The following is an 11,618-nucleotide window of genomic DNA, read 5'->3' as shown; positions in this document are numbered from 1 at the left end:
TCATCTTTGGTCCTCCATATTCCATTCAGTTGTATGCAGCTGCAGCTTTCATTTGGAGCCATTTGGAGCCTCCATGTTGCATGTTGTCATTCATATTAATATATAAATATTGCAATGCTGAATCATCGTTATTTTGGACATAAACTTCACATTTGGTCTCTGTGGAAATGGGAAAAAGCATGAGTTCGACTTCGGTATGGACTTTAGGCTACAGGAGGCAACGGAGGGAAACTTATACTGTTATAAATTTATACTGTTCCTTCACAACTATTGGGTTGAACATTCGCAGTGGTGTCGTAAGGACCATGTTGCACAGCACATTTTGAGTCTGTTAATAGGCACAAAGGTACAGTTTGGAACACGCCTTCATAGCACAGCTTCTATGCACGTAAGCTGCTTTAGCACGTTTTCCCCGACCGACAGTATTCCGTGAACATGATCAACATTTGGTTGTGGATGAGCAAGCAGAATAGGACCAGATGAGGGCTGAAGATAGCACTTAATGCTGCGGCTGCGTGTTTTGGCTTGCTGTGAACTTTAGGTAGGCCTATATTTTATTTATTTATTTATTTTTTATGTATTTATTTACTTTTTTTTTGGGGGGGGGGGGGGGTGGTGGTAGCGCTGTGAACGATTCCACAGCCCCCGCACCCCACACTCTTCCCTAAATCCATTTTTGGCTTCGTCTCAGTGTTGTAATAATCTAATATGGCCAATAGTGTACTGCAGTATTTCGCGAGTCATGATTCAGCTTGCAGGGCGTGGACGCCGTGCTCTGTGCACCGGGCATGAAATTGTATTGTGCAAGTAATGGAACAAATCCAGTGGTTTTCCAAACGCAGCCCTCAGCTACTCCTGCCCCAATGCCAGGCGCGACGGCGTCCTTGAGGTGCTTGGAGCGTTTCAGAATACCCTCCACTTGAACTGAGGTCGTAATTGTGGATTAACTTTGGATACACAGGGAGCGTCGTGAGACTGATTGGTTAGTTCCAGAGAGTGTGGAGACATGCATCTAGCACTCCCATGTTGACCTTGTGACATCCCCCTCTTCTTTCTCTCCCTCTCTAAGTCTCTTGTTCTGTCCATTTTTATGATTTCAGTTCTACCTCTGCTACAGTAGTGTTGCCTATTAAAGTGACCACTAGTTTAACTACAGCAGTTAGCCATGAGTCAACACACAGGCAGTGTGCTCCATGCAGTGTTTGTAACTGCAGAGGATGCTTTTGCTTTGATACACATTTTACAACTGAATATGTTTACCTAAATCAATACTCTATCAGTCCAGAGAGCTGTTAGGTGTAAAGCACTTATATCACACAACAAATTAAAAACATTTCGCTTCCAGACAAGACTATTAATTGAGGAGGCACATACTACATTTTTAGTGAAGAATGCTGCAATGGCACAACTCCATCATTTATAAACTTCACTTTTTAAATGACAATATACTGGCCGGACTACTGTTGTCAGTGATATAAGTATTTGAAATGAACATGATTTCTTAATGTCTAGTGCCATATCAGAGCCATTTTATGATTAATTGAAATACATTTCTTACATACGGTTCCTTATGTGGCAAATTATGCCATTTCTATTTACTCTGTATTCCCCTGATTTCTTGTTTTTGTTGATTGACTGTTTTCTCTGTCTTCATACTTTCTGCTAAGCTGCACAGGTGACTTTCCATCCCCATTTGGTATTATACGCATATTTTACAAAAAACAAACAAACAAAAAACACATGAGTTATTAGATTCTTGGGAACTATTAATAAGTTTCTCTGCCTGAAACTGAAATTACCAAGTTCTTATGAGGTATGAGAAAACCTCATCCAATTTATAAAAAATGTATAAAAAAAATTTGTTACACAAATGTTTGTTTTGTAAATGTAAAATGCAGGGTACTGTAAAGATTGTCAGCCAGAGTGCAAAAATTAAGGACTTATATGTGAAACTGCCATCTTATTCAAATAATTCCTGATTATGACATTGTTACATGTCTTGCATTGTACATTGAGCTTAAAATGTTTAATGTCTTAGCAGAAAATAGTCCTAATGAATAATTAATATTCTTATGACTAGAGGACATTCTTACTGATTGTCACATATAGCTTTAATATTTTTCGGAGGCTACAGCCCTGAAGTGCCAAATGCAATTTTCTCCACCGTGTTAAAATAAACAGAGTGGCTATTTGCACACCTGGTACAATTAGTCTTGGCATAATTGGAAGAATTCGGAATTGGAAGAATTCAGAAAGGTTTTGGCACTAATATCTGTTCTGATGAATATTCTGGTGGAAAAGTTGTGTTTTATTTGCACTATCTTGGTTCAGTGAATGCATACAACTGTCTGTTTGTTAGTTAACAGCAATTTCGTGATTATGACGAGCAGGCCTATGAACTACTTTGCCTATAACTTCCAACAGTACATGAAAGCAGATAGTTAAGTGGTTATCGTAATGGTTTAATACGTGAGAGTTCGGGGTTTAATTCCTGTGTAAAGCGTAAGCAGGTAAGTAGAAGTGGCCCCTGGCTAATGCAAACAGATCGTCTGCAACGCAACAGGTCACTTAGACAAAAAAGCACCCCATGCATGCCTCTGATGTGTCACCCCCACACAGAAGGTGGCTGGGTGAACAGGGTTGCTGTGAGAACCCCATCCTGGGGCGAGCCTGATCTGATGTGACCGCAGTGTGCTCATAGTCAAACTTTAGGTTGGTCAGTCTCGAGACTTTTCACAGCTTGGTCTCGTGGTTCTCACAGATTGGTTCCCACTTTTGTCTGATTGATTTTAACCTACTGTATATCTCTTTCCGTTTCCTCTCTCTACCTCCTTCTCTCAGCTCCGGATCGGGATCCACACGGGCTCAGTCCTGGCGGGGGTGGTGGGGGTGAAGATGCCCCGGTACTGTCTGTTTGGGAACAACGTGACGCTGGCCAGCAAGTTTGAGTCGGGGAGCCACCCACGCTGCATCAATGTCAGCCCCACCACACACCAGTAAGGCCCAGCACCGAGCCGAGCTGCCGGGAAGCTTTTTATGCATTGTTTTATGCATTGTTAGAAGATGCATGCCAACTGTTACTGTGGCATTAAAACACCTGCAGGCACTTTTGTCTGTGTGTGTGTGTGTGTGTGTGTGTGTGTGTGAGAGAGAGAGAGAGAGAGAGAGAGAGAGAGAGAGAGAGAGAGAGAGAGAGAGAGAGAGAGAGAGAGAGAGAGAGAGAGAGAGAGAGAGATTCATTCTCCCTGTGTGTGTGTGTGTATGTATGAGAGAAAGATTGGATCAGATAAATGCACAGCACAGATCATTATATACAGTACATTTGCTGTGCTTATATGAGCTTGTGTGTGTGTGTGTGTGTTTGTCTCTATTGAAAGAGATCAGATGATCAGATAAGTGTCCTGGTCACCACCGTAAGCATGGCGAGGACTGCATTAGGGTTGGTTCCACAGATCAATAGGCTCTTACTAAGGTCAGAGGTCAAACCTATTGGATTGTGGATGTCTCATTGTGAGCACAGTTTTGTTCAATGACTCCGTACCTATTGAATACAGTAGCTCTCCTCTAATGTGGCCGTGTGCCATTGAACTGTCGAATGGAAAATGCAGAGCAGCTGAATGGAAAATGAATTGCACCTGATTTGAGGTCAAAGACGTTGTGACCCATTTTGAAATCCTTTTGTCTTATGCAGCTCTCTATGATGACCTAAAGAGAGGAATAATGTGCAGGACTGTTTATGTTATGACACAATATTTAGATAGTGTCCGCAAGTGTTTTTCCACTAATATCTCCCTTGACGTCAAGAGAGAGCTGTTGATGATTTTATCGTTTTCACGCTAGTGATAATATGCCGTATACAGTATGTGCCAGCACAAAATTGCCCAGGGTATTAAAAACCTTGTCATGTTATCAAAACATATTGTGCTTACTGAAAACTGTCATCAAACGTGGTAACAAGCACATCTTTTGAAGAATGTTCACGGCACTGTGTGCTGCAAACCTCTGAAGACCATTTAAGGAGCATTTGACATCATAGTGAGGACAGACCTCATGTCTCTCTCTCTCCTCCTGCTGTGTCCTCACACTGAGGCTAAGACCGTCCACTCCAGCTCCACATGGCATGCCCTCAGCTCCTCTTTCTCTCCAGGTGTTTCTCTCTCTCTCCCTCTTTCTCTTTCTCTCCTTTCTCTCTCTCCCTCTCTCTTTCTCCAGGTGTTTCTCTCTCTCTTTCTCCCTCGTTCCCTCTCTTTCTCTCTCTCTTTCTCTTTCCCTCTCTCTTTCTCTATATATCTCTCTCTCTCCAGGTGTTTCTCTCTCTTTCTCTCTCTCATTCTCTCTCTCCCTCTCTCTTTCTCTCTCTCGCTCTCTCTTTCTCTATATATCTCTATCTCTGTAGCCTCTGCTCCCTCTAATGCGCTGTAGCTAATTACTGCCCAGACCAACTAATTCGGCCAGCACAGCCCGGCATAGTCCCAGATGCCACGCTGACTCATGCTCCCCGCTGACGTTTGCTCTCTACCCGGCAGCCAGACGCAGACAAGGCTTGGGCCAGGAGCTGGAGGTTGGGTGGGGTTGGGGGTGGGAGGGCTGTCATTCTCCCACAATGCTTCATTCTGTGACTTGTGTCATTGTCATTATCTGTGATGACAATGTGACGGCAGCTGTGACACATGAGACAGGAAGTGGCTTTGTGTTGGCAAGGACACTCCTTTAGATAGAAGCAAATACATATGAGAGCAAATACAATACAGATCTCCTACCTCTGGATACACACACAGTCACTACATCCTTATTTCACATGTCTGTGAACTCTCAGCATTAGCCCTATGGCAGTTAGCTGGGCTGAGCTAACCCCTGGCATTAGCCCTATGGCAGTAAGCTGGGGTGAGCTAACCCCTGGCAGTTTCCATGCCCCTGGGAACCATCCCACTGGTCAGCACACCCTGAAGCCGCCCTGGCCCAGGTCTGTTAGGCAGGTCGGGTCCATCTACTCATCCTCTTAGCCCTTTTGTCTATCCATCCATCCATCTAGCCATCCATGGGTTTCTGTTCCCTTGTCCGGGCCCTTTCCCTGGGGATGTGGATGGGGAGAGGAGAGGGGGTGGTGGGTGATCGGGTGGCCATGTGGGTCTGCAGGCTGAACTGGATTTAAGGGGGATCCACTGGGGAAGTATCCCTACATGCCTGACTGCAGAGACATATTTGACCACGCATACACACGGTCAACAAAAATACCTTTGCACAAATACAGACACAAACACACACACATACATACAGTATGTAGACACAAGTATATACGTGCACACATCTGTATTCACACACCATACTGTACAGACATGTACACACGTACACACACCACCCCCACACACTCACACATGCAGGCACACACTCACACACACACACACACACACACACACACACACACACACACACACACACACACACACACAAACACCCTATGGACTGGCCTGTCATGTGGGAGTCATATGTATGTGGCTGTATGTGAGAACGAGAGAGAAAGGTGGCAGAGAGAGAGAGAGATCAGCTGATTCCTGTCTGCATGTTTATTTCAACAGTGTGCACTTAGAGAGAGAACAAGGGAGACGAGGACAGATAGGGAGAGAGAGAAAAAGAGAGAGAGAGAGAGAGAGATAGAGAGAGAGGTGGCAGAGAGATCAGTTGAATCCTGTCTGCAGTCATCCTCTTTACATGTTTATTTTAACAGTGGGTACTCGAAAAGGAAAGGAAAAGAGGGAGGGAGGGAGAGAGGGAGGGAGAGAGAGAGAGAGTGAGAGAGAGTGAGAGAGAGAGTGAGAGAGAGGGAGAATATGATCGAATAGAGAGATAGATTGTGTGTTCTGGAGAAGAGGAGAAGGAAGATGGAAGTGAAAGAGTGACAGAGAGGATGAAGCAAGAGGAGTGCAAGGAGAACGAGGGGGAGATCACGAGAGAGCAAGAATGAAAGACAGCGATGGAGAGAGAGCGCTACAGAGAGAGAGAATGAGAGGGAGAGAGAGAGAGAGAGAGGGAGTTGGAGTCAGAGTCAGAGTGGTTGCCGTGGCGACTGCTCTTTAGTTTTGCCGTTCAAGGGCACTTTCTCCAACTCACACTCATAATTGTTGTGGAACAGAGAGAGCTAATTGGAACAGGTTCCTGTTGCTGCTGCCTGGACTTGAGAAGCCTGTGGGGGCAGGAAAAGAGAGAGAGAGTGTGTGTGTGTGTGTGTGTGTGTGTGTGTGTGTGTGTGTGTGTGGATTCCATATTCTGTATTCCATATTACATGCAAATTTGACAACTAGATAAGAGCTGGGTCTTGTCATAAGATTTGATTCCTTTCTAGTGTGTGTGTGTGTGCGTGTGCGTGTGTGCGCGCGCATGTGCATGTGCTTTTTGTGTGTGCAGCTGTGTGGTTGTGTCTACATACTGAGGTTCAAATATTCACTATACTGAATGATACATAATAAGACATGACGTTTGATTTTAATATTCAGTTGATCTTATTTATGTATGAATGCTCATTCATGTGTGCACTCATATGCAAATTTTATTGTTTGTGTGTGCATTTCGTTTGATCACATTTCTCTAATCTGTACTGACTGACCCTTGAGTTAGAATTGTGTATGTATGTGTGAGTGTACAGTATGCACATATCATTTTTGTCTGTATAGCATGAATGCAATGGCTGTTTTGTGTGTGTGTGTGTGTGTGTGTGTGTGTAATTGTGTGTATCCATTGTGTATGTGTATATATATAAATGTAGCTGTATGACTGCATTTTTACTCTTGTTCTTGCTCTGGCCAGGTCATCTGTTCCCTTATTAAATTTGCAACTTTACTCACTAATAATGATGCTGGTGTGCCATTCACTTACTGCACAGAACAAAGAGACCTCTCTCTCTCTCTCTCTCTCTCACCTCTCACCTCTCACCTCTCACCTATGGCTGTTGATGTGGCATGCTGTTGATAGCTGTACTAGGGGCCATTTTAGTTTGCTTTGCTGCCAAACAAGTGTTGCTAAATTACAGTTGTGTGCACTACATGTCTTCTTCACTGAATCCATTTCAACTTGCTGTATTTGTAAGGCTAATATAAAAATTGTATGCGTACCTATATAACAGATTTCCATAATAGTTCTTCCTGGAACTAAGGAAAGAATCACCTGATTCTGATTTTCTTCCTTCTTTCCTCCTCTCTGTAATCTCTGTCTACCTTTCCTGCCCTCTCCACTCTCTATTTTCTCTGTTTTCTTTTCTCTTTCACTCTTTCTTTTTCTCTCTTCCTTCCTTCCTGTTTGTCTCTCTCTCTCTCAGGCTCCTACGAGATGATCGCTTGTTCACCTTCATCGCTCGCTCTCGGCAGGACCTCCCCGACAACTTTCCCAAAGAGATCCCAGGCATCTGCTACTTCCTGGAGGCGGGCAAATCTCAGAGCCACTCCTCCCTGACCAGCTCACGTTCGGCCCCACCTGCTCCCATCCGCAGAGTCTCCTACAACATCGGCACCATGTTCCTCCGAGAGACTAGCCTATGAGGAGACGGTGGATCTGGACTGGGTTGGGGGGAGGGGGGGGGGGGGGGGGGGCGCACCCCCAAGCCCCTCCCGTCCTGCCCAATGCGGCATGGACTGGTGTTGCCAGCGGGAGCTTCCTGCTTCCTGCACAAGCAAGGTCCCACCCCCATAGGTAGCTATGGCTTACAGAAGCCTGTGAAGGTCAAAAAGAGTGGACTAGAGGGTGGAAATAAGCAGAAGAAGCAAAGATAAATTATGACTAGATAGAGACATAGAGACTTCATAAATACAGAAGAAACTTAAAAAAATAAACACAAAATGAAAGCCTTTCTACTACTAGGACACAGCCAACAGCATCCATACAGACAATGCTTTTGCACAGGCAAACAGAAACGCACACATAACTATAAACACAAGGACAGACAGACCAGTTGGCATACACGCGCACACACACACACACACACACACACACACACACACACAGAGACACACACACACACACACACCTTAGCTCACAGTGCTCTCAGCATTGCAGGTACTAGATTATTCATTCGCAGAACTTGGTGCCTTCTTATAACTGCACAGCGGCAAAGAGCAGGGCAAGAGCCCCTCACACATCACCCCCTCTGCCTCCCCTCCTACAGATCCTCTGGCCACTGGAGTGACCTCTGACCCCGCCATGGAGGTGGAGCTTAATGTGGGTGAGGTTGGGTGAATAGAGGTACTACAGAACCAGCTACTGTTACATTGCTGTCCATGCAAGTGTGGGTGTTTAAGACGTGTGTGTGTGTGTGTGTGTGTAGGTGTGTGTCAGGGTGTCTGAAAAGCTCTGTGCTTTTACGCTAGAGCCCTGAGTATGTGTGTGTCCATGCGCTGTGAATGCATAAATGATGTCAGTTCCTGTTTTTTCTTTTTTCTCTCTCTTTCTCTCACCTGCCCCACCGCAGTCCTTGACCTGTCAATCATCCTTGACAAAGCCAATAAAGAGACAGCAGTGCACAGTTCATGCTTTGTAGGTTTATTGCCTTTCCCATGTCCAACTGTGTACAATCTCCCCTGTCAGGATCAGTCTGTATTGAATTTAGAGTAGCCTACAGGCTTGTTGTCGTTACACGTGAAGTCACTGAAGAGGGGCTGAATCACTCAGACAGTGTTGGGCATTATCACAAGGATGCTTGGAATTAGAAAGGGTCTGTGATGGACGTCACATACAGTCTATGGGACGTCAGTCCAGGGAAAGTATAATCTTTTGGAAGTACTAGGCCTGTTCAAAGAAATTATGTTACATTTACATTTACATGAATTAAAATTCAGGAACTAGAAACGTACATTTCCTCTCTCTCTCTTCACATCCACACACTCAAGTTCTTAATCCTTTTTTCTCTTTCTCCTGGTCTCACCTGACTCCCAGAGAAAAGAAGTAAGCTCAGGCTTTCCCTACGGAGATCCCTTTAAATCCCAGGAGGAAGAGAGTATAATCCCACAGAGGGACATGGGTGATCTCAGACAGTAAAAGTGATATCAATGTTAAACACACACATACACACACACACACACACACACACACACACATACAGTACACATACATAAAATGATGACATTGTCCTTGCATTGAGATACATTGCAGGTCTATGAAAGGTTTGTGTATACTGACAGAAGAGAACACAGATTCATACTCCGAGCCACTGAGAGGGTGTGTCCAAAATGGTCTGAGAGGGTGTGTCCTGTGCAGACAGTCCAAATAGCCTCACAACTGTCCTTGACTCCCTTCAGTGCCCCACACATTTCTATTCACGCAGCATTTTCTGCATTTTCAGGTTTCCCAAACATTTCATGTGTAATAAAGGCTGTTTGAAAGGTTGCACATGAGCCTCTCAATGGCCATTGGCTGGACAGGCTGGCATGCAGACACACACACACACTGGGCGTAGACCGAAGGTTAGAGAGTAGAGTGCCCATCCCAGCCTCCCCAATCAACACCCCAACCTCCCCAATCCACTCCCCAACCCGACACAGCCTCCCCAATCCACTCCCCAAGCATAATTTGTCATATGCACAGGCAGGCAGGCACACAACACAACATGCAATAATCTCCCCGATCTAAAGAGGGGGAGTTGGGCAGTTATGCAGTTATGCAGCCAGGTCAGCCTGTCTTAGTGATTTATTATGTTTTGCAAATACATTCCCTATCATGTATCATGACTATCCATCAATTGGAGGGTCAATTTAAGGTCAATCTGAAGTCCTTTCAAGGTAAATTGTGTTTATGCACAAACTGCAAAGAGAGGGTAAGGACCGGGTTTATATTGGAGACTGCTTTTTCTTCACTTTTGTTAACATTTCCTACATACTGTATCTGTAGCCCCATTTAAAGAGTAAAAAGTCATGCATATCAGCAATATGTGCAGTACCACCTTGTCCTCGGTCTGTTTTAATATCCTGAACTGAATCTGTTTGTGTTGTAAAGAATTGTTTCTGTTGTCTGCAGTTTTTTTTTGTCTGATATTTTTACAGCAATAAGCAAAAACTGCTGATGCTTTATGTAAGCAAGAGAACTGTCCCTCTCTTCTCCCCCCCTCTGGCTTTCTTATTCTATTCTCTCTATATTGTGATGTGGCTCGGTTCTGGTTCTATGACCTTGCGTTGCTGTAGAGACACATAGAGGGCTGTTATAGCACAGGTACTGTAGATTTGTGTTTGCTTACATCAATCATACTCCCCAGGCCATTGTTCTTTTGTGTTAGCCACACACACACACACACACATGTGCAGCTCAGACAATTGTTTTGTGTGCTACACTGTCTTAAAAAAAATAAAAAAAATAACTGTGCGTGTGTGTGTGTGCGATTATAGCCATTACCATCCATGGGGGGGCTTGGAGCAGACAGTGCCATCTAAAAAACACTCTTTGGATCTATTGCTGAAGAGTGCTGAGACCTGGGCATAGTTGGTAAATGTCAGAGGAGCAGCAAACACATTAAGCTTAATGTCGCTCATCTCTGCACAGAAATCACCTTTTTTCCCATGCACACAATTAGAAAGGACACTATGCTGTATTTAATTTTCTTTTCTTTCTGTACCAATTGCCAAGTAAATCCATTATTAGTTTAACCCTCTTGAGTTTATATAGACCATGTGAGAAAATTGATTTGTTATGCATCTGTATATACTCAAAAGAATTTGAACAATATATCGACCATTGCCTCTCGTGTGTATGTATGCACATATGTAGATTGTACAGATATTATTTTAATAACTGTCAAAATTTTGAAATATCTGTAAGTGCCAATATTTGATATATTTTCAATGAAAGATCAATGACTACTACTATTTGGAGAAGGACATGGCAAATCCCCTGTAATCAATTGTAGAAGTCTGTACCCCATGAATTTTGCTTATTGGTCTTATCTCATTTTGTCCTCATGAAGTGTTTGTAAGTATGAATGTTTGTGTGTACATGTGTCTGTGTGTGTGTGTGTGTTATGTGTTGATCTGTCTTGTTTGTCGAATAGATCACAATGGTTGCTCAGCGAAGCAGCATTTAAGGCTTTGCATCCAATTGTTCATTAATTGAAGGAGTTCTACACCAAAGAGCTTCACTGTGTAAATAAATGTATATGCTTACATATGTAACATATAAAATTCTTCTCACATCTGATATGTAAATATATATGTAGATATGTTTAATATGTCCTACAGTAAAATGACAAATCAGACTATGTTGTTTTTTTTGGAAATAATCTGTGATCCCTAGCTAATTCATTTTCCCTCAAGCAACAGTGTGTATGTGCATTTCATTTTCTTCACAGTAAGTAAGCCATGCAAAATGACATGTAAATAAATGCCACCAGATACTATTTAACAAAGTTGGTAGCCTCTGTGTGTGATTATTACATTGATGTGGTTTATAAGTGTGTGTGTGTTTGGGTGTGTCTGTGGTATCAATATGTGTGTGGGTGTGTTGGTGGGGTTGGGGTAGCCAATGTGTTTGTTCAGCATGTAGATTTGAATATAAGTCCACTACTGTGTGTGTGTGTGTGTGCATGTGAAAAATAAAGACTGTGTGACTCTTTGTCCTGTGAGAGCTGTGATGCATGAGTGTGTGTGTGT

At 43.6% G+C, this 11,618-nt stretch overlaps 1 protein-coding gene across 1 annotated transcript in view; it reads left to right on the top strand.

Annotated features, from left to right (window-relative positions):
• The window catches only part of gucy1a2 (guanylate cyclase 1, soluble, alpha 2), a 51,297-nt gene extending 39,927 nt beyond the window's left edge, over positions 1-11,370 (top strand). Inside the window, exons 8-9 of the mRNA XM_042064274.1 lie at positions 2,842-2,996; positions 7,310-11,370. Of these exons, the coding sequence (XP_041920208.1) occupies positions 2,842-2,996; positions 7,310-7,529 (375 nt within the window). The 3' untranslated portion in view covers positions 7,530-11,370. The remainder of the gene's footprint in view (positions 1-2,841; positions 2,997-7,309) is intronic.
• The last annotated feature ends 248 nt before the right edge of the window (positions 11,371-11,618 follow it).

Source organism: Alosa sapidissima, chromosome 15 (genome assembly GCF_018492685.1).
Source record: "Alosa sapidissima isolate fAloSap1 chromosome 15, fAloSap1.pri, whole genome shotgun sequence".
NCBI classification, from domain to species: domain Eukaryota; kingdom Metazoa; phylum Chordata; class Actinopteri; order Clupeiformes; family Clupeidae; genus Alosa; species Alosa sapidissima.
Note: the sequence above shows the minus strand (reverse complement) of the source record. Positions and strands in the feature narration are given on the sequence as shown.